Source organism: Gordionus sp. m RMFG-2023, chromosome 4, assembly GCF_954871325.1.
Source record: "Gordionus sp. m RMFG-2023 chromosome 4, tfGorSpeb1-WG-v2, whole genome shotgun sequence".
NCBI classification, from domain to species: Eukaryota; Metazoa; Nematomorpha; class Gordioida; order Chordodea; family Parachordodidae; genus Gordionus; species Gordionus sp. m RMFG-2023.
The window spans coordinates 25141535-25166500 of NC_088778.1; the positions used below are offsets into that span (position 1 = coordinate 25141535).

Sequence of the window (24966 nt, forward strand, 5' to 3'; positions counted from 1 at the left end):
GGATGCAGTCAGTGTAGAAAGAAAATCGGCATGTTTAGCTTGTCAATGGCTAACTAGCAAACATACATTTGATTATTTAGTAGAAACTATTTCGAATCTTTTCAAGATTATTAGGTAACATTATATGTAACCGATAATGCAAGAAATTTCTTAAAAGCGTTTAGGTATAAATAAATAGTTTATATTTTGAATTTTTATGTTTATTTTTAAGAAAATGATAGATTATTTGAGAAAATATATGAATATGATGAAGATAAATTTGTACCATTATCATTAAATGAGGTATTTGAAATCAAAATAAAGATGAAAACTTTATTTATCTGCCCAAATATCGCTCTTGTGCTTGCCTCAATCTTAATTTAATGGCAAGTGTTGAAGTTGAAAAAGCATTAGAAAATATATCTTTTAAAAACATTAAAAAGATCATTTGATAAATGCAAAAATTTATGGTATTAACAAAATCAATCTATATCATTTTCTGCTGATTTAAAAAATAATTTATCAAGTTTGCTTATAAGGGATGGAATTCTTATTATAATTCTTTGAAATTGATAGACTCATTAGTAAGAGAAAATTCTAATTTGTTTGACAAAGTGTGTGACATGGGTTGATTAGCCAGGCTTTCAGGCAATGATAAAGTTCTTTGGAAGATTCTGTACCGTAAGTACTAATAAAATTTTTTAGAACAAAATATTATTATAAATTTTTTAAATATTAAAATAGATCATGGAATTTATTGCAACTGCTCTCTCTATTTTAGAAAGTGAAAAAAAATGGGCTTCAACAATAACGATAGCTAATTTAAAATTAAAAAAAATTAGTGGCCTAAAATATGGAGTATTAAATAGGAATAATAAAATATAAATTAAACATCACTATCAAATTAATTACATATAATTTTTTTTAAGATTTGAACATATATATGAAGATCAATATGTTCTTTCTGCAATTATACATCCAGTATTCATGCTTCAATGGGCATGGATGAAACTTCCATAGAACCCTATAAAGAATAAACTTATATCATTATTGAAAAAATGCATTGAGAACCCTAGAAATGATAATGCAAAAACTGTTAATTTCGAGATATCCTTTTTTTTGACGAGGAAGTAGAGGACAGATTGGAGGATTATACATTTGTGGTACATTTCCTATGACTTAATTTATAGTTATAATTTACTTCGAAGCATAAATTTTATTTTAAAAGTTTCCAATAAATTCATAATTTTAATTTTAATTAAAAAATGTTAGTTATAAAAATATTTGACACCGATCCGCCGCTGCCGCTATTAGTGGGGCGTATAAATCGGTATGCTACAGCCAGCCGATTGATCTAAAAAAGAAATTCCACGGCCGATAAGGCTATCGACTCATAGGTCTAACTATATTAATATATTTATCTTATAAAAGTAAAATATATAATTATGGCTGATAACAGAATAATGACTAATGAGAGCGCTCACGTTTCGTGACGTGAAATTTTCGTATAAATTTATCTCAATTGCCTGAATATAATTATGAAATACGATTATTAATGATTGTTAAAAATGATAATTATTTAACGTCATTGTTTGATCATCTCTCATCTAACATATTTTTAAATTTAGAATTCATTTTTGGAAAAAATTCTTTAAAGTTGTAATAAAAATATTATTTATTCATTATTGAATTGAATCTCCTATACAATATTATTTTTTTTACAAAATATGTTCAACCACTTAATCGCCTTATGTAGAATAAATTAAATTTTTCCTTAAAATAAAATTATAGGTTAAGAAAATGTAAACGAAAATATGTTTGCCAGTTATTCAAATGTCTTCTCTTGGAAATTGAATATTCTTGTCATGATGTGATAGTATGGTATAACTTTAAAATTATAAATAATATTATTGGTGATAAATATGCATTATTCAAATTTAAAATTCCGAGCAAGTCATGTCATTAAATATTTTGCAAAATGTGTTTGACTAGGTCCGAAAATTTTTTGCACATAATACCACTCCTATTTTAGCTCGACCTGGATCGATCTTTACTACATCTAATATATATATAAATATTAATATTTTAATTCATTATAGTTCTTAATAGTATTTTTTTCTTAAATATGCAATCATCTCGATCTTGCTAAAGCTTACAGATAGATTTACTATTATACGATCAGCTCGTTAAACTGCTATATTTAGGCAATCATTTTGTTTACAGTACTAAAGTTTATTTTTTTTATAAGAAAAAATTGGTATATTATTTTAGGTTAGCACCTTTATGGAATGGATAATATAAAATTAAAAGCGTTTATGATTACTTGTATAAATAATTTAACTTTCTTTACACTTAATTTGATATAGGTGTATCGTCGCCAATAGTGATGTACGTTACTACAGCCCTATCTTATTTTATAATTTAACCATTTTTTATTTTATCTATTCTAATTTATCTTAAAAAACTAAATTTTTGTTAAAACAATATTTTATTTAAAACAAAACTAGTTATACCTTCTTTTTATAAAAGTGTATTAACTTAAATCTCTTTTTAAATTAAAAAATTATGCTATTCATTTTATTTTTACAAAATTATTTGTATTTTTTATTAACTTTTGTGTATAAAGAGTTGATATTTTTGAAAATCACATATTTTATTTTGAATTTCGATAATAATACTCTATCTAATCTTTTAACTACTCTACCTGGCTACCTCTATAATATAACAATTGTAGTCGTCGAAATATCATGTGTTTAAGCAATATATGCTAATTTTAAAAAATTTCTAAATGATATGAAAAATTTTGGTATAGTTCTCCTGCTGGAGGAATGAACCATATAATTTAATGTCATATGTTTGGAATTAATCTTTCAGTTTAAGGCATTCAACATGTTTACTATTGTTTTTCTCTAAGTTCTCCTGGTATTTAGTTTTTATTCTCCATTTACACCCTAATTATTGGGTCACACAATTTTTTACGTAACCAAAAAGTAACTATTATAATTTTTTACATACTGAACCATAACCAAACTGAACCGTTATAAATAACGGTTCGGGTCCCTGATTTTTTATTAAAAGCAAATCAGCTGGACCTGCCATTTTGGTAACACATATAGTAATTATTCTCATGTTAAAAATTACTTTTAAATTGATAACTTGCTTCCTTATTATCTCGATGATCCGGTAATTCTTTAATAAAGTTTGCATCAGATATAGGAATAAATTAAGCTCTCGTTTAAAATTTTAATAATGATTAGTTTAACTAAGATGGCGTCTCCAGCTGATTTGCATTGATGTACACTTTTAATGAAGGAATCGTCAGTCTAAGTATTATATATGTCATTGGATTAAGTAGAGAAAAAGAAAACAAATAATATTTAAGATATTGAAGTAGCAAAGAAACATGGATATTATTCTACTTTTTTAAAAAATTAATTAATTTTTAATGTAAGTTAGCGCGAATTAGCTACAAAGTTTACTATATTTGTTGTATTTTTCGCCACCAATTCGCGCCAACTAGGGGTAAGACAATTTTTATTTTAGTTTAAAATTATGAAAATTAATAAAGTAGAATTATTATTTAAAATTTCGAAACAATGGATGAATATTTAAATAATACCTGTTTATGGCAAAATTATTTTATGATTTTGACTATGTATAAAAGATTTTATTAATTTACGGATGTAAATAAGAAAAAATGGTTTTCAATAATTTTTTTTAATTCCCTCGAAAATTGTTGATTTTTATATGAACTTCAGGAATATATATGAAAAGCTTTAAACAAGTTTCCTTTACATTTATGGCTGATATCAAAAATTTTATACATAAATCACGGTTTTTCTTAGTGGGTTAATAAATATTTATAAAGAATCAGATCTGGATACCCTGGCCTTAGCCCAAATCTAAATTCAGTGAAATTAAGCTGAAAAATTAATATTTATTAATTTAATCCTAGATCACCCATATCAGTCTTTAGCCTGTTTATATTTAAAACCTTAATTCAGGGATCCAAACCGAAACTGAACCGTTAAACCGCTAAAAACCGGTATTTTTTATCGAACCTGAACCGAACCTAAACCGCTAAAAAAAATTCACGCCGAGCCTGAACCAAACCGCTATAATGTCTCTGAACCGGTTCGAGCCACATGATTTTATGCTTATAAAACAATATGTAAGTTATTATTAGTATATTGAAAAAATTTCAATTACATTTAAATTATTTTAAAGATAATCATCAATCACATTTGATTGATAAGTATCAGTCATAATTTTTATAAAATTTAGTATATTGTCATTTTACAACATTTTTTAAAATATTTTTAAGCTTATAAATTATAATGCTTAGAGAAAAATTAAATCCAAAATATTATTATAAATGACACATCAAATCTGATATCATATTGGCAGTGCCGGCTATCCAAGTTAGTGTGGAAAGATGCTTTTCAACAATTAAATTTATACTATCTCCTTATAGATGTAATTTGAGTGAGACGAATTTTGAAAATATATTAATTGTGAGGCTTAATAAAAAAAATTTAAGTAAAATATTGTTCATATTAAAATTAATAATTTTTTCAATATTATTTAATGATCTCTTTCAATTATCAATCAATAAAAGATTTATAGTGTAAATAGTACTGCCTGCAAGCCGAGCTTAAATTTTATGAGGTAAGGTCAGGTACAAAATAAATTTTTAAAAATATCTAAATTATAAAAAAAAGCTTGAAAAAGCTGTTAAAAATATTTTTAAAAACCCGACCACGCCTGCCAGAAATTTAGGTGGGCGGGCTAAAGATCCGCCCAATACAGACCTCTAATCTATATCACCATCAGTTTTAAAAACTGGTTCTGATAGAACACTGGTTGCAGGTTTCCAATTTTTAGCCAACTATCACTTGCCTCGATATTATTTTAAAAAATATAGCAACTAAAATTTGAAAAACTGGTTTAAATTAAAACGCCTTAAGGTCAACGGATTTTATGCGGCACTCATCTTTAGACTGAGCCGAATTGGTCAACATTTAGCCATTATTATAGCAGTGGGAGATGCCAAATATTTGCATGCAAGGTTTGCCAAAGGTGAAAACCTTCGAGCATTATTCCTCCAATAATTAAGAGGATCGATCGAATTACTAAATTTACATTTTAAAAAAAATACACAAAAATTTTGGGTAATTTTCTTTTTATTAATATGCTTTAATTCATCGTTAAAAAAAATGTTAAAAAAATATATTAAGCATTTTTATTTTATAAGTAACGTCTTCTTTCACACTTTTTATCGGAGTTATGAGAGTTAATGATGAGAAAGGGAAATTAGTTACATAATAAACAAAAAATAAGTATAAAATTGGTATCTGTTAAATTTTAAAAAAATATCGGCAGATCTGATATTTTTTCTAAAGATCATATATCGGAGTATTGTTATTAAACAGCTCCATTTATGCCGATTTTTAAAAATGGCTAACTCAATATTTTAGCCAAAATAGATTGCCTTAAGCCTCGAGATTTCCTACCTTAAGCCTCAAGATTTCCTAATAAATGTCGAAACTTTTGTGCCATCTATGAAAAAAATCTTCAGGCTTGGTGTAATATTTTTCTGGGCAAAATATTGTTCGCCGTTTTTAAAATTCGGGTTAAATCGAGCCGTTTAACAATACTAATTTAGAAAGAAATAAAAAATTACAAGTATATTATACTAGGCATACTAGCATAACTTAACAATTTACCAAACGCCAAAATTTATTAAAATGCAATAACATCCATTTAACAATTCCCACCTTCATTCATAACCCTTTCGAGGTTAGAGAAAAAACTACCTCGAGCTGGGATAAAAAGTCATGGTATCTAAGTTCTGTGTCATGTCCGTCACTCCAAAATAATGAGACCTTTGAACATAAAGATATTATATATGACTTACCTAATATACTTATAAAGACACATAAAATATTATAGCTCCTTCTATAATCATCATATAAAAATCCTTAAAGAATAAGAATATTATTTATATTAATACATAATATAATTAAGTATTTAATTTATTTTTAATGTAAATAATGATTAAGGCAAATTACCAGGAATAAAATATTTTAATAATTAGTCTGATTTATATGGCGATTGTTGTCATAAATTTAAATATGTTAAAAATAATACGTGATAATTACAGTATATATAATATATTGGAACCTGGATACAATTATTGTGACATAATATTGGATTTTTTAAAATATGATCAAAAATAATAATAATTTCCAAGATACAAACAAAAAAAATATGACTTTTTTTAAAAAATAAAATAAACTAAATAATAAATATTATATTTATATATCACATGGTATACATAGGTCTAAACGTAATTTTGTTTTTATAAAAATTAATAAATAAAAATTATAATAAAATAAAAGGTTTAAAATGTTGAGATTATTTTTTTGATTAATCAAAATATGATTTTGTTAAAAACAAAATTAGTTTGTTTTTATCAAATTTAGATTATTTTTTATAATAAAAAAAATCGCGTGCATTATTTAAGCTAACCCTGCATTCATAGTTAGCGCGAATTCGCAGCGAAGTATACAAAATGATATGAATATAATAATTTTACATTCATTTTGTATAAATCGCTGAGAGTTAGCGCTAGCTGAATGTAGGGGAAGGATTAAAAAAAAATTATATTAGCTTATCGTTTTAAAGATATTAGGCAAATGTTATAATAGGCAGTAGAGAAAAAAAAATTTACGCGGTTAAAAGATTGTTATGTAAAATCCAAAAAAGTTATGTTTTTTTTAATATTCAACGATTCGTTTTTGGTGTTTGTTTTTTATAGCGGATATTTTTTTTGTTATAATTATTTTAGTATAATCTTTACTCCCGAAGAAACGCGCTACAAGATAATCTATTTATTTACACTTCCGGTTGTGGGGAAAGGGAATGAGTTAAAATAAAATAAATTATTTAATTTAAAAAATGTGGAATCAGTGTAATGTAAAAAGCTATATATTAGTTAAGGAATAAGGAATGTTTAAATAACTGACTTAAAATCTCTGATTATATCTTAAACGTCAACTTCGCCTAAAAGGCTTTGTACCTTGTTTTCAAGATTCGTCAATCGTTTTTCGCAAGATTTCATGGTTTCCTTGAGGAAATAAATTTCTTTGAGCAAATCTTCGGGTTTGAAGTTTTTGAAATTGTCTTGTATGTCCTTGAAATCTTTCATGAGCGATTTTAATTCGGCCTTTTTTTAATATTTATCATGGGTATATTTATTTATATAAAATTTAACTATTATACTAAACTAAAACAAAATAAATAATGTTATAAATATTAATAATCTTTTAAATAACATAAATGATTCGATAATTTTTATTGTATTGAATCAGTGGCATCCACAAGGGAGGGGGTGAGGCTCGAGTCCCGTCAAGATTCTGAATTCTGGAGCCGCTCTCAAATATTTTCATAAAACAATTGGAGCAAAAAATTTAAAGAATATATTTTGTAGCAAAAAATAAATAAATTATTGGTTTTTATTTTTTATTTAAAGATTTTGAATTTAGAGTATTCAACGAGTTTCGGCAAAAAATCTAGTGACACAGGTTCGGGTTTAGGAAAGATGTCATTCGAACCCGGTTCACACCTCGGGGTTTAGGTTCGATTGAAAACCCTGTTTTCGACTTTAATTTGGAACTATAATATTCAACTAAACCAAAGGTAATTTTTAGGATTCTAATCGAAATGATTACAAGTATAAAAAAAATAACTATTTTTAGTTAAAGATCTAAGTAAAAAAGCTTACGGAATCGGTTTGTGATACAGGGGAACCAGGGCCGGCTTTTAAAGGCATTTTATTTAAAACGTTGGCCTTCTTGGTGGCTTTAAACTCTTGTTGTTTTTCGGAAGAAGCAGCGATATCTTTCATTGACATCTGTTTTAAAATATTATTTTTTTCTGTGTAATATGAATTGATTTTCAAATCAGAAGATATGATAGAGAATAAATTTACTCATTTAGTAATCCTCAATTCAAATATAATTTTTAAAAATATTCCCTCCCCACCCTTCCACCTCTAGTGGCGGATAAAAAAAATAATTTTTTTAGATCAGGATAGAGGGGCCTTTCTTTCATATCCATCATTTATAATCTACATAAGGATTTGGTGGATAAAAAAAAATAGGGGCAAGGATAAATTTCCGTATATGTTCTTAAATAATATTTCAAGCTTATTCTAACATATTTAATTGTATTAAATGGTATAATATTGATAAAAGATTTTGACCAATTATCAAATCAATATCTGATCTGGTTTCGGCTTGTTTAAAATAATAAGTATGCTTAAATTTAAACATTTAATTATGTTGAACTGAACTGAAACAAATATAAATAGCAATATTGATTTATACAAAATTTTAACTTTAGTTATGGCGTTAATTTATATTTTTTACTAAAATTTTCGGGCAGGATGGGTTTGAAATAAAATGGGTAGGATCCATAAAAATTTTAAAATATTTAAGGCCTTATAGTTAACGTGCATTTTTATCATTGACCAATGAATATGAAGGGTTCAATAATCAAGCGACAGTAGTAATAATATATTTTTAAACCCAAAAAGCTTTTAAATTAAATAACCAATATGGGGTCATGATTTTTCCCAGCTGCCCATTCCTCGGCACTGAGGGCTGGTACGTCGGAGGCTGTATCGGGATAGAGGTCATCTTGAAAATTCTCACTTTTACGTGGAACTACAAAATGAGTCACTTGGCAAAAACCGTTAGTGGTTATCTTGAAAAATCTTTTAAAAAAATGAATGTTTATTGAGTGATAATATTATATATTTTTTAATATCTTAAAATTTAAGGAATCCCGCCTTAAATGTGTTATCAATATAATATGCAAAATTTTTAAGAAAGTACAACCGGGTATAAAGCTACAATCTTTATAATATTTCATTCTTAAGCTGTATACATCTCAAAAAAAGGAAATAAAAACAAATTACACTTCCATAATTGTAACTTGTTAAAGTCGCTGTATAAAACACTGACTATTATATTATATAATTCATTTTTTAGAGTTAATAGTATAGTTGAATAGCTAAAAATATGGCATAGTGTTCTAAACACGGAGGCACAAGTTTATTATTCTTTTACTTCATAAATTAAGGCCTGAAGGTGATAATTTTGGTTAAAAAACTAAGTTAAACCATTATAATTGGCTAAAAATATAGAAATTACACATCTATAGTTAATAGCTATTAAAAATATATAAATATTAAATTACCTATCGATCTCGTTGGTGGTAACATTAACTCCCCTTTTAGGCATAAACCCCAATCCTCTTATGGACTCGGTCGATGTATTCACGTTAATGTAGTGGATATATGGATATTCGTCGGTAATTTCGTAATATCTGATGCTCGCATCTCCCTGATTATTTAAATTTCAACACAATTTTGAGATAATGGGAAGTGGGGTTGGGGAGTAAAAAAAACGATGCCTAAAATATCATTTTAAAGAAATCGAAACACTTAAAACTAATTGTAAAATCTATCTAAGAAATTATTTAATATCGCTAGGATATTTAGTATCTTTTACTTTGGCGGATAAGTACATGAGATTCGTGTCTGGGTCGTAGAAAGGAAAAAGGACACCATTTGAGCTATCAAGTTCTTCGAGTATTATGGGATTATCAATTTCCTCCTAAGCAAAATATTAAGAGAAAAATATTAAGAGAAAAATATTAGAAATAGCATAACTAGTAAAAATAACAATCATAATATAGTTTGCCAATCCTTAATTAGCCATAAAATTCAACATTTTTTTCAAATATGAAATGATTCCATTTGGGAGATATTATTATTATATGATTCCATGATGGGATATCTTCATTATTATTATATGTTGATAAATGGGTATTTATAATGTGAAAAATGAATAAGAACATGGCGAATTAGTTGTGTTAAACGTCAAAATTGGTATTTAAGGATATCAAAATGCTTGTTAAATGTTCTGCAAATAGAGGCCCTGGAACCTCTGGGGATTTTTGTTAGTATGGGTAGTGTTCAAAAGGTGTCTGACCAGTAAGCTTTTAAAGTGATAGATGGAGTTGTTGTATCCAATCTTAGCACATAGTGGATTAACCACTTAGCAAAAAAATATCTGATAACAAATCATATACTATCCAATACATCCTATATGACAACTAAAACGTCCTATATGACAACCAAAACACATGTTATTTGCACCCAACTAAAATAGGTGAAACAAAAATGTCATAGCTACGATGCTCATCTTCAGGGAACTCCCACACTTCTTCAGTAGATAATAATATATCATTTACATCCATCTCACTTCAAGTTAACTGGCCAGATACCATTTCTATAACTAGAATTATAACATATTAACAAGAATCCCCATAGGAGCCAGAGCTATGTTTACAAAACATTTAACAAACATGTTGAAATCCTTTTATTAAAACAACTGATCACAATTATTCTTATTCATTTTCCACATTTTAATTACTCCTTCCAAAAATAAAACAAACTTTAATGATATAAAGAGATTTTTATTAACATACGTAATAAATAATGAATAACTATGCACCAATAAATCTTAACACTTAAAATTTCATAAGATATCCCACAGGTTCGTATTAGAAACCTTCAAAAGACATTTGACACAACCCCCCTCGTTTTTTTAAAATGTTCTTACTCAAAACAACTTATTTTTTTTGTAGAGAGCCCGGATAGGTTATTTTACCTTCTAATTACCTTTTTATGTTTGCCAATATATACATAAAATCAACTTCACGTCTCAACCCGACAGGAAATATAAGAATATTACCCTAAAATTTTTACATTTTATTAGTATTCATTATAAGTAATAATCTAAAATGAACAAATTGTACCAAAAATATTACCAAACATCAGAAATAAAAAGTAATCAAAATTTCCAGACCCGACCCTACCCGGTCTCCTTTTTGGATTTTGCAGATCTATAAAATAAAAGATATATCTTCCATGATAAATTCATTCAAAAATGATATAACTGAAGAACTTAATAGTATACACTCAATCTATTTTCAAGATCTCATCAAACCAACCTTCCCGTCCAGCAAGCCTCTGTCAAAAAACTTGATCATTCTTTTAAAAAAAATACTCTAAGGGAAGATGTTATACAAGTTTAATAAAGAACATGACTCATCATTAGTGTTGTTAAAAGGTTCGATTCAGCCGATTACAAATTAAGATTTTAGTCAAAACAATATTATGCTAGCCTAGAGATTTCGTTAATTGATGTCCAATCCGTCATCCATGCAAAATCGCCAAACTTGCATAATTTTTTCAAAAATCTAACCGTTTAATAATACTACTCATCATTATCACCATACATTAAAAAATGGTCGGTTTGTGTAAGTCTTACGCAGAATAAAACTAAAAGCGTAAGTAATAGAATTAATTAGCTTGAACCATTATTAAAACCTAATTAACTAATCCTGCAACAAGATGATCCCCTTGGACTTGCATTTGTTCAGGAATTCAAAGAATAACTTCTGGTATACATGCAGAATGTGTACTGACTCTCAACATTGACACAATAATAGAGAGATAAAATAATGAGTGTCCTCATTATTCACAGATTTTACTCTTAATACTCTGATTCACATCAATAGATAGAAATTTATCACCTACACCATTCATTTCGATGATCCAAGATCTCAAGTTCATATATATATTATTAAAATCTTGCAAGTCCTGTGATCAATCACAACCTTTTTCTACATAGACTAACTAGCCATTCTTTAAATTCTCGGAATCTAAGCAGGCAAACAATTTCCCCCTTTATCATGGAGACAAGCATCTCCTCTTCTCAAGGAGGATGGCATCGGCATCAGATCCTCCATTTCCCAATCACTTTTTATTCCAATAATTATAGAACCAGTGGGGTAAAACGTTAGACAATATAAGGTATGATGGTAAAACGCCCACGCCTTGGTTAAAGAAGAACCTGTGGTTTGGCATTAATTGTATAGATGCATTTGTCAAATCTAATATTCAATACACATAAATCACCACTTTCGGGACAAGAAAGTAAAATAAATCAGAGGACTGCTTAGACCGAGAGCCAAATAAAAAAATACCATACACCAGGCCAAACTTTGATTTGAAATTTTAAGGAGCTTGGGCCAGGCCTATTTGAAAAATTTGAATGTTTTAAGAAACAAAGTCAAATTATCCTAATTTATATGTAAAGAGTGTAATTTTTATAGATTACAAATAAAAATTTTAAATATAAAAAATGTATCAAGAGAAAATCATATATATTTTTATTTAAAAAACTGTTCCAAGGCATATTTAACCTCTGTCCTAAGTGCGTATTGCCTTTCGCTCATTTTCGAGAAACCGGTAGTAAAAATAGCGCCATCCTTGAGGTAAATAGCTCGTTGAGGTTTGGCACCTTCGTGACATTTTCCTTCCTAATATATCATCATATAATTTTTAAGAAAAAGTAAAATTAAGGAACTCAAACTAGAGTAAAATGCTTAGTCTTCCTAAATCATTATGAAAATAGACGGGCGTCAAATTAGGCCAATCGTCTTATTTTGAATTGCAACATTTCCAAAAGTATGAGAACAAGGAGCTTAATATTTTATTTTACGATGCATGGACTTTGGCATGTACACCAAAATTATCCAAATCTAGGTGGTTCTGTTGATATAGGTTATTTGCCCGCCCCCTAGGTAGTAGTGTACAGAAAGTGAATTTTTTTTTGAAAATAATTTACCCTAAATGTTCGATTTTACTATATATAAGAGTGAAAGGTAAATAGGAAAAAATTTTAAACGTGCCTGTTGCATTTATGTTATGGCAACTCCAAGTAAAAGATTAAGAATGATCAAAAATACCTAAGATGCATATTGAAAAAATGATGCATTTATTCTCTATAAATAATGACACGACACACTCAATCATCTGTACCCATATTTTCTTTATTTATCATTCCCAGCAATAATTCCAAAAACCTTGAATATTTTCCCGGTCCTAGAGTCCATAGTCCTAATTTTTTTGTCTTTGGAGACGGTGACGATGCGACTTCCGTCGTAATTGAAACTGGCGTAGTATATGAGATCGGGATGATTGGATAACTCAAAAAGAACTTCGCCCATACCAACGTTCCATATCAGGATTTTTAGGTCCCCACCTTAAGAATATTTTTTTGGGTTTTATAGAAGGGAATTATTTATCTATTGGTAGTAAATTGCAAAAATATATTTTAATTAGGTCTCATTTTAGATAACAACACTTAGAGATGGATATCCCCAAGCAATATATAGTAGTCGTCATAGAAGATAACGGGATTGCAATTCGACTTATATATTTGCCAAACACATAAATTTTCTCATGTACCTTTAAACTCCAAAATAACCTCGTTTTATACGAAGTTGCATCAAATGGGACACAATCTTTCCCATACTTATTTTTATATCAAGTTATTTAGATTTATAAGTTCTAGCACTTGATGAAATTCCGAATCTTTTAAATCAATACCACATAATCGTGTTAATCGAAAATATTAGCCGCAAAATAAAACGCGTAGCAGCATATTCCTGCCTCATATAATATCTTTATATTGTATTAATTTCGCAGCTTATATTCCCCCCCCCCTCCCCCCCCCCCGTTTTTTTGTGGAAAATTTGATCAACGCGATATATTTCATTTATTTTAAAATCTCTCTTGTACTATTGTGGGAAACCTTTCTCTCAATCCTGTTCGAGAATATTCATAAATAATAAAGCGAGAGCATTAGTGGAGTGAATAAGGATTCAAATTTTACGTTGCTATATATATTTTTTTTTATCATAATCATTATACATTTGAAAATTATTTCGAGTCCAAAAAAAATCATTAATAATAACAAATTAAAACGATTTCTAGCTCAAAATTTGCATTTATAATTAAAAAATTATGAGCTGATTTAAAAATGAATTAAATTTTGCATATATGTTGTTTAGCAAAAATTATTTATCTACTGAAAATTTTAGATATACAGAAGTGAATAAGCCCCTAACATGTTCTCAGGGATTCAAAAATTTATCGTCATTTTGGCGCAACTTCGTAGAAGAAAATTTTTTTGAATGAAAATGAAATGGTATATTAAGGATTCGCTAATTTGGTGTTAGCCAGTACATAAGTCCAATAATAATCTCTTTTTGCTTTTTAAAAATGCACTCATGAGCCAGAATAAGGTTGAAAATGTACAAAATTCAAAAACTAATTCAGTATTGCATCTAATGGACAATAACATTCTCAAGTTTGCATCAATTTATTTTTTTTTGAAAGTAATTAACATCAATGATATAATTTATATATTGTATAATAAGAATAACTAAACTAATCTAGTATTCCGCCCTCATATTAAGGTGTTAAGGTTATATATATACTATGATAAGATTAAATTATTCGTAAGTCGAATTCCAACTAAGGAGCTAAGTCTTGTATCAATTCCTGAATCACGTTCTAGCGCCCATCAAGTCATTTTACAAAATATTATTTTATTTTTCAATTTATCAATAAATCTCTTCCTTAGGCTTCTATATAAACAAATTAAAATATATTAAGATAATAGAGATATCATTAAAAAATATTTAAATACCGACGCTTAAAAGAACATTGTTAGCGGAAGGGTGCCAAGCGACTTGCGTGACCCTCTTATCGTGAGCCGTCAAGTCGACCACGGGGTCTTCCAAGGGTAACCTTAATGGTTAAACATGATTAATTAATTCCTTATTAATTATTTAACAACTTATGAATAAGGTGGATAAAAAAATTGAATCGATGATTCTGTATTCTGCTTTGTAATAGTCTCCTTACAATAGTTGGGTAATGGCTACATTGTTGTTAAACGGCTCGTTTTGAGCCGATTTTTCAAAACGGCTAACTCTATATTTTAGCCAAAAAAATATTGCCTAAACCTCGAGATTTAGATAATATATGTACTAGGAAAATCTTCAGGCTTGCATAATATTTTTCTGGATGAAATATTTAGTTAGCCGTTTTTAAAAATCGGCCAACGAGCCGTTTAACAACACTAGGCTACATGTCGGCTAATTCAGTTCAACTGGAGAAAATCCGTTAATATTAAGGAGTTTAAATTTATATTAGTCACTTTCAATGCATAGTCATAGTTTCCGGCTAAAAACTCGGTTTAGCAGCTCTTTTGGACGGCTAAAAATTGGTTTAAATGTCTAAAAATATAGTAATTATCAATTACCCAAGAATACAAGGTTTTAAGAATATTATAACTGACATTTTAAAAAAACCTTCCTAATCCTCTAGGGGGTATTTGCCATATTTTAATGGTAGTATCTTCGGAACACGAGGCTATAATGTTATCGTTAAAATTGCACCAGGCTAGATCGAGAACAGGACCTTTGTGTCCTAGTACCAATGGGTAGTCCTTTTCGATTTTGCCGAACTTTAAAAGATGATTGTAGGAAGGTGAAAATATATAAAATTAAATTTTAAAAAAGTAATGTATTATCCCATTTTTTTAGATATTTTTAAAAGATTATGATATTTTAAAAATATTTTTAACAATTACTATTTAGAACCAATGACATAAAATAATACCAAGATTGACGCTGCATTCATTAAAGATGTACATCAATGAAAACAGCTGGGGAAGCGATTTTGATTACCCATATCATTATTAAAAATTTTAAACGAGAAGCCAATTTATTCCCATGTCTAGCGCAAACCTGATCATCGAGATAATAAGGAAGCAAGTTATCAATTTAGTAGTCGTTTTTAACATGAAGTTACTATATGGGTTACCAAAATGGCGGGTCCAACTAATTTGCATTCAACGACGCTTTCAAATGCAATATTATGAATGCATCGTAAGTCTAGGTATTATTATATGTCATTGTTTAGAACAGACCAGACATCGTGTTAAAGTTCCGCAAAAGTGGCCAGTGCCCGATAGCGGATTACGAGCCGAACCTAATATTTTTTCAAAAAAAAGGAAACAAGGGGCCAATATTTTTTATATATATTTACCCCACCCCATTAGTCAACATAATAAATGAATTTTAACTTAATGATGTCACTCTCTTCCCTCGCCACAAAATTTCTATAAAATGGGAAATAAATGCGCGAAAATTATAAATTCCGGATTAGATTAAATTAAATTTTGGGAAACTTTTTATTTCCAAGTATAATTTTTCAAGTTCAAATGAAATATATAATTAAGTTTCTATGGCCAAAAAAATTTTAATTTAAATAATGAACTAAAATTTATATATATTTTAAAAAAAAGATTTAAAAAAATATGACAAATGTTTTTGCGAATTTTCTACCAAAAAATTGTAAGACAGTTAAATTTGGCGTGATAATGAGATTTTAAGTTTTTTTTAAATAATAAAATTGATAGTAGATATAACAATATTCGTGTCAATCAAGCGGGACCCAAAAAGCCGGGTGCCTGTTGTGAAATTATAATGCGTAAGTGCCAAAAGTTAGATAAAAAAAAATAATTCGAAAATTTTGAAATTAAGGTATCACCCTGCACAGATACGAATTCTATAAAATATGGTATTTTTGTATACTTCGACGCGAATTCGTGCTAACTGTGAATGCAAGGTCTCGTAATCTGTATGAGCACTTTAAATTGTGAGAAAATTTCAATTCAAACAACGCTTCATTAGTAAACGCAATTTGTTCAAGTGGTGCGGTATTTATTTTTACAAAATCAAGCCAATAAATAGGTAAAATGTATAAATATGGAGCGAAAGCTATTATAACATTTGAAAAACATATGTAATATGGAGCGAAACGATGAAAACGCTATTATAACATTTGAAAAACATATGTTGCTACGTATATTTCAAAATCCGTGAAGAATCGGCTATGATTTCGATAGCGTTAATTACAGCACCCTTTGAACAAATCGCATTTATTATAAGGAAACATAAGGCTACCGACAGCTTTTATAGTATCATGTGCAACTTTTCGAGGCCCGCTTCAGATGGATTTATAATTTTAGACGTGCCAGATTCTAGTTACAATAATGTAGGCCCAATAATAACGTTTATCAATTTTATACATTTTTTTTGGTTATTGCGTCTGACGATTCTTATATGATTCAGCTATATTGGACTTTTAGAGATTTTATAATGTTTAATATTTGGCAAACCAAGGGAGTTAGTGAGACTTAGTTAAACTCGGTCTAAGCATACATATATTAATTTATTTTTTGGCAGCTAATCAATCTTATCATTATTATTTTTTTTTTTCCTGCTTTTGAAAACATATACAGACAGGATGTGGGGGCTAGATTAAAAAAAAATTATAATTCCAAAGAGTAATAACTATTTTAAAAAATATATATTAAAATCAAAATCAAAATCAATATCTTTTCAAAATATATAAGAAACAAAAACAAAAACAAAAAAAAAATTTAATTATTTTTTTTATCAGAAAAACGTTCTTACCGTATTTGTCGAAAAGTTAGCTGATTGGTAGTAATTTTTAAAAAAATATTATTATTTTTAAAATAAAAGAAAATAATAATAACAAGATAAATTCAAAAAAAAAATTTAATTGAATGAATGAATGTTAGACATGAAATTAATTTCTAGTTCAATGATTTAAAAACATGGAAAAATGAAATCATTAAGAAGGTTACAGATATTATTATTATTTTCATAAAGATTACATGTCAAAGCTATTAGCTTACAAAATAATCTTTTAATTATCAAGTACCGCATAAATCTTGTCTAAATTGAGCGTTTTCTTTGACAAATTAGTAAATTTAAGTAATAGGCTCATAAGTAGCAAATCTAGCTAATTAGCAATTATTTGTACTATACTAATCGTTCTCCCGATAAAACGACTAGATGTGTAATCAGTTGACATTCAAAGACGCGAGGAGATAAAAAAAAGCCCGCTGCGTTGAAGTGTAAGTTAAATTTTTTTTAAAGCCTAAAATATATAAACTAACTTAAATTCATAACCCGTTTTTCGTCCAGAACGATCAAAGGGCTTATCTTTGGCAGTAAAGAGCAAAAAAAAATTTATCGGTCACTCGTAATTATAATGGTCATCAGCTTCATTTAGCTAAGTGGTTCTCAAAAAAAATATAAGTTTTGAATGTTAAAGGTTAGTTACCTTTTCAAGAGGGAGGACCAAAAACGCGCCTCCCCCGGCGGCCTCCGTTATAACGGCCATAAATTTGGGGTTAATGGCGACGAAATTGGAATCGTTAGACGATTTTGTGATGCGAATGCCTTCGTAACAATTCTCCCGCTTGGCCGCCTGCCCATACACGTGCCGGAATTTGCTCTGTCTGACTACTCGGACTCCCGACATATTGTTATTGTGGGAATAATGGTTGTTATCTAGATATTAGATAATAAGAGATATATAACATAATGATCTCGTAAATTGAAATATTTTAGTGATAGTGAATAAGCATGCCATTTGAATATAAATCGATTATATGCCTGATAGAAGACCTCTCCCACACCCCAAAAGTTGTTACCTTTTTAATCCGGCCAGTGTATCATCGTGGCCAACTAAATTTTATGTTAAAATAGGCCGCGCTCTACCCAGTCGGTAAAATTTTTTATAAAATTATAAAAGGTATCGTCTAGATGCCTGCAACGGGCGGCCTAGTTATTGAGCTAAAAAAATCGTCCAACCATTGGTTGGGTTTGGCTTTTTATCAGGGCTGAGAACCCAAACCGGACCCTGAATCCTTTCTTAAATGTAGGGTTAAGGAATTTTTAAAATTTTTCATTTATTTTTATTTTTTTATTAAAATTTCTTTATTTCATTTTACATTCTTTTAAATTATAAAAATTTTGAACACCATTAAAAAAAAATAACATGTAATATTTATAAAAAACATATTAAATATTTAAAACATCATTGTTTTTTTATATTAAAAATTTTTGTGTAATAGATTTTTATATTAGTGTATCCTTTTTATGTAACTGAACATCGAACACACCTGAACCTCAACCGATTAGGAGGGTTCACAGCCCTGCTCTGCTCTTTATATGTTTTAAAAATTAATTTAAAAAATTATATAAGCCCGCCTTGTATAAAATATTTTAAATCATATACCCTAGGACCAAATTTAAAATCTCTTGAAGGGACCATTTCTTGTTAAATTAATAATACTGGAATATTTCAATTTTATATGAGAGATCGTATAAACCATATCGTAAATTAGACCATTTTAATTTCTGGGGGAAATGTTGTAAAAAAATTATGTATTCCAAAAGTTTTCGAGACCAGAAAACTGGATAAAAATTATATTTCAAATAGTTGTTAAAGGTATACAAATATTTTATTTTATCTTTAAAAAAAATAGTTGATGAATGTTAAAACATTGAGTTAATAATAATGGGTGATGGGGGGGGGGGGGGGGGTTAATCTATATCCAACATCAGAATGGACATTAATGGACAACTAAGTCCGTTAAAGATTAAAACATAATAATCAATTCAGGAGTAGGCAAAACGCAAAGATAAATAGTAGAATGATTTTCCATAGCAATTTATTCCTTAATAATAAACAAATTCATCTTCCCCTCAAATCTACTCACTCCAACCCGATTTTCCATGAATTGAATCGAATTTGAACCCGGTAAAAATAAAGAAAAATAAAATAAAAAATGTTCGAGAAATATTTTAATAATTCTTTTTTTACCTTTCTAAATTGTGCCTAAAATCTCTAATATTTACTTCCACCAGATAAATAAGAACGATAAGAATCAAATTATATTTTATATTTTTAAAAAAAAAGAATAATTTCGGAATCCTTCAAATAAAGAGATAATTTTTTTAAAAAAATTTCACGGGCAAAGTGTAAATAAAAATTAAAATATTTTTTTTTAATTTTATTATTTTGGTAAATTAAAATTTTTGACTATTTCCCAACTTTTTAAAAAAATTTATATAATAAGATAACAGATGATGGAAAAAGATCTTTTCCTTATTATTTTTTTGAAAAAAAAAAATTGGTTAACGAATAATTTTATTTTTGATTGGGTTTTTAGTAAAAAAAAATAAATAAATAGTAAACTACAATATAAAATGTAAATATGTCAGTGATGTTATAAAATATTCTACATAAATACGATATATCAATGATGGTTAGCTTTCTTGTCAAAATAAAACTTGTGTTTGCCAAATGATTCCGCAAATCTTGTGTTGTGAAATATAATTAATTATTATTTCGAAAAGTTATTTATCTTTGGATGTCGAATCATTTCAAAGTTATGTAAATGGTGGATGGATTTTCGGATTCTATTGGATGTCGAAGTAACTTTTTTTTTACAATATAAAATGCTAATATGTCAATAACGGGGTAGTTTAAAATATTCTGATATAAATTTATCAGTGATGCTTGGCGTCAAAAATAAAACTTGTTTGCCAAATGACTGTTGTAAAATTAATTATTTCAATGGATAAATTCTCGGATTCTTTGGAAATCGAAGTATCGTTAATTTTTAGCTAATTTACCTCTTGCAAACCCATAGGCCAGTAGCCCAATATTTTAGCCAAAAAAATATCAAGCAAACCTGGAAACTTCTCATACAGAAAGGTTTGCACATGTATTAAAGAAATCTGGAGGTTTATCTCATATTATTTTGGCAATTTTAATATCTCAAGAGTAAATTATAATTATGTTTTATTTCTTTAAAAGAAGGGAAAAAGACAGTTAAATTTGATTTTAGGCCTAGGTATTGAAATATTATTATAATTTTTAATTTGGGAATTATATCATTTCAAACAAAAAAAAATATCAGGTAGACAGCAGCATGATAAAATTTAATGCCGCAATCTGGCTGGATATGCATGGATAGTCATGGGTGCATTGTGTTAGGGATGAAAGTGGATTTAATGATATCTTGATATAGTAATGAATTTACAATCGATTTTTAACGGAGTGTTTCATCTAGTGTTGTTAATCGGCTAGATTTGAGCCGATTTTTAATAAACGGCTAATTCGATACTTAGCTAGAAATGTCGTTTTAAAACTTTAGTCATTTAAAATAATTTTGCACTGAGTTGGGCAGTGCCAGGAATACTTTATCTATAAGGTCCTTTTTGTATCTTGCAACTGACATCCATTTTTTTAATAAGGTGTAGCGTTGTATAAAATTAGTTAATTCGATTTTCATGATTTCTTGTCCATATTTGTATTAATCAATGTTATTAAAAACAATCATCATCACTATTTTATGGGTTGGAACAAAATATAACTATTTATTATTTCACTGTCAAACATTTTGGAGTAGTCCTATGGATACAGTTTACTAGACAAAAAATAGTAGTAATATTTATGTAATTTCGATTTGTTGATTGTATTAAAAATAATATTTTTATTGTCTCTTTAAAAGTATTCTATTATAGCCATCAATATAAGGTTTTTAGAAGATAATTTTTCTAGACAAATTGAAATTTTTTGAGATAGCTCGTCTGTAAGAATAAAAACATAGAATGTTGGTATTTATTAGGAATTTATCTTTCAGCCTCATTTAAAACAATAACATATATATATTTTTATATGTATTTCTGTTGGTTGATTTCTACATCACTCCATTTCCACTTGTTTTGTCACACTCAATTCCTTTATAACAGTTGGGTGGGAAAGTGATGATATTGATTTTTTTTATGAACCAGGAGATAGATTTCCTCATCGTTTTTGAGGGTATTGTGCAGAAGCAATAGATAAATTTCTTTAATATTTAGCAAAAGATAAAGTATCTTATATTTCGTATTTTTTAAGATACTTGTATCTGTACCCACGATGCATTATTTTATAATTAATTTTTATCTAAATTTTTTTAAAGGTTTGTAACTGTTTTAAATAATTACATTAAAAATTGACTTGGCTTTTTAAATTAAATTATTAATTTTGTTAATAACTTTATCGCATGTTCTTAATCATCTGATTACTCTAATATAATTTATTTCTATTTAAAATTAAAAAAGAAATAAAAATTTTTTTTTTTAATTCTGTCAATAAATTATCGTAAACAAATAAAATTAGCAAAATTGGAAATCCAAATCTACCCCACCAGTTTCTTCATATCTACCTACACTTTTAGGAGAAATCTCTGAGTCCAGTGGGCCTGAAAAGAAAAAAAGCAATGATATCAGATTTTAAAAATAAAAATGCTATGAAATAAAAAATAAATATCTCACATAAAAAATAATTAAAATTTAATCAATTTATGACAATAATGGCTTGGAGATATAAAACAATTATGTTTCATAATTGTATATTAAAATCTCTTTTTAGGTCACAAAAAACATAAGTCCTTTTATTTTATTACAATTAATAGACCAATTCTATTTATCCATGTTTCTTATTTTTTTTTATCAATTGTCATTGGTATAATATCAATTGAGTACTATAATGTTCTATGTCAATCTTTTTAAAATTTTTCAGGAATATTTTTAAAAAAAAAAGATTTCTTGTATTTTAAATATAGGAAATCACATGTGTAAAAATATGAATAAATGAATATTTTCAATTATATTATAACATTTGTGGATATATAAGAATACAATACTGAAGAATTATTTATAAAAAAAGCGTTTGCATAAAAGTGGATATATAAAGCTATAATACTCAGTCAACAATAATCAAGGGGAGGGATGAAGCAATTGGAAAATTAGTGTTGTTAAATGGCTAGATTTTTTAAAGCAGCTAACTCAGTATTTTAGCTAATATATATTATACAAGCATGAAGATTAGGCTCATAGATGGCAGAAAGATTTGGACATTTAATTAACAAAATCACAGGACTTGTGTAAAATTATTTTGGCTAAAATCTTGATTTAAAATTAGATAAATCAATGTTTAACAACACTCAGTTTTTATAAATGTCATTTTTAATATAAAAAAGCCCTTTAGACTTCCCCTCCCCTTTCTCAAAAAAAATTGTATGCCATTTTATAAGTAGATATATTTTAATGGCTATAATTGAAAAATTTTTAAATAAGTGTAAAATCAAAAATATTTTAAAAAATGTAATAGACATGAACCTTCAAAAAGTGGATTTACAATATAAATAAAATTTTTTAAAAAACTATGTTCACCACCTTTATGAAAATCATGGACATGTTTATAAATGAATATTATTTTCTAGAAATTATGTCAAATAATTGTGAAGGTAAGGAAAATTTTTTTAAAAGCTACATAAATTGAATTTTACGCATTAGTAAAGCCTTAAATCTGAAAATTCCAGCCCAGGCTAAGCCTGGTTCAAGTAGGCTTCTGGCTGGGTTTTTCAAAAATAAATTTGTTCAGGCTAAGTAGCTCCTAATAATTATAATAAAAATTTGGGCCAGGTTTAAAATTTAAATATATCATCTAATTTTATGAAATAATTATTATATTTTAAAATTCTTGCATGAAACAAGGTGCCATATATAGAAAATTTTTTACATTTAAAAAAAACTGTTAAATTTTTCTTTAAATAAATTTAGCCCAGCTGGGTGGGCAAACAATTTTTATTTTGGGTCTGGCTTTTTGGGCCAAATATAAAAAAAATTGTTCAGGATCAGGCCTGGCCTGAAAAATTAGGCGCAATGCAAATAACCAGTTATTATATTAAATTTAATATTTACAAATTAAAAATATATAAATTAATAGAATTATTTTAAATGATTGACAAAATATATATGTAACCATTTTGCTTATATCTGAAAAGCATTAAAAATATAATTTAATACAAATAGGTACAGTAAAAAATTATGTCAAATAAGTATTTCCCATTTTATATATTATATAATTACTTGAATAATCTTCGTCCATGTCGCAATAGATTTGTAAAATGCAATAATAAATGCGAATGTAATTTAAATTTTAAATGCACAAAAGCACGCCTGACGTTACAAATCTACACTTTTGTAATGGAATGGAAATTCAATTTGTAAAACATAAGATCTTAATGGTATATGGCTTCATAAATATTAACTTAAATTATAAATGTTTAAACAATTATTTTATATTATTTAATTTAGCATATAATTTTAATTTTTTAACTGAGAAATTGATTAAATACATGATATAATTAAACTACGTTAATTTGTGTATATAGCCCTTAAATCTTAATCATATATAATTTTTTATAATAAATCAGAATATACAAATTTTAAGTTTTGTATAAAACAATTGCCCTTATTTAAATTCACCTCTTTGTTCAAAAAATATGCTTTAGTTTATTTATTAAATTCAACTATTCTAACGATTTTTTATAAGTAAGATTTTAAAGCAAGTGAACCAAAAAATTATGCATTAGATGAATGAGATATATTTAGCTACATTAGTAATTCTAAGCATACTATTAAAATCTCCATTCGAGAATAATACTTATAAATTTTAAACTCCAGCTTCAGATAAATAATTAAATTTTTTAATCATCATACATTTTTAAACTTCAGCTACAGATATATTATAATTAAAATTTTTAAACCATAGGAGAAAAATCTTCATCATAATTTATATTTATAAAATATTTTCATTTCGACTCACAGGAATAACTCATATATATTTCTAGTGGTACTTGATTGAAATCATACGTTAATTTTTGAAAGTAAATTTTTAACGGTAAGAAATATATTAATACATTTATTCCTTGTTATTTAATGTTCATAATATATACTCAAATATTTATTAACATTTTATATTTTTAAATAAGGGATGTATAAAAATATTCAAATTATGAATGAGATAAAACAGTATTTTGATCGTTATTCCAAGGACCTGATACAATATGCTTCAAAAAATCCTGGAACCTTCGTGTTATACGTTCTTATTATACTTACACCATTCTTTTTACTAAGCGCATATCTATCGATGAAACTATCAAAACAGATTGAAAAGAAGGATAAAGAAGCAAGAAAGATAAATAAGATAAAGGCATCATTAAGAGAAAGAAAACCCAAGAAAGAATAAAAATCAATATTTACTCATAGTAG

At 27.4% G+C, this 24966-nt stretch overlaps 1 protein-coding gene and 2 long non-coding RNA genes across 5 annotated transcripts; 2 read left to right on the forward strand and 1 right to left on the reverse strand.

Moving 5' to 3' along the window:
* Window positions 1-1553: 1553 nt before the first annotated feature.
* On the forward strand, window positions 1554-2546 carry LOC135928535 (uncharacterized). Its single transcript, XR_010572377.1, has 3 exons — window positions 1554-1638; window positions 1771-1860; window positions 2346-2546. It is a non-coding gene; the product is annotated as an uncharacterized LOC135928535 (long non-coding RNA).
* A 3599-nt stretch (window positions 2547-6145) lies between these two features.
* LOC135928532 (coronin-1C-like) lies at window positions 6146-18375 on the reverse strand. Its single transcript, XM_065464989.1, has 11 exons — window positions 18131-18375; window positions 15283-15437; window positions 14616-14716; window positions 12985-13163; window positions 12322-12438; window positions 9558-9662; window positions 9244-9389; window positions 8596-8758; window positions 7766-7894; window positions 7061-7207; window positions 6146-6881 (listed from the first exon to the last, which is right to left on the reverse strand). The coding sequence occupies exons 1-11, from the start codon at window positions 18329-18331 to the stop codon at window positions 6873-6875; spliced, it is 1452 nt and encodes a 483-aa protein (XP_065321061.1). The 5' UTR covers window positions 18332-18375; the 3' UTR covers window positions 6146-6872.
* A 1992-nt stretch (window positions 18376-20367) lies between these two features.
* Window positions 20368-24858, forward strand: LOC135928534 (uncharacterized). Of its 3 annotated transcripts, XR_010572376.1 has the most exons (6): window positions 20377-20467; window positions 20511-20604; window positions 20678-20714; window positions 20781-20890; window positions 24523-24595; window positions 24687-24858. It is a non-coding gene; the product is annotated as an uncharacterized LOC135928534 (long non-coding RNA). The 3 variants fall into 3 exon arrangements; XR_010572375.1 differs by having other exon boundaries at window positions 20368-20604; XR_010572374.1 differs by having other exon boundaries at window positions 20370-20714.
* Window positions 24859-24966: the final 108 nt, after the last annotated feature.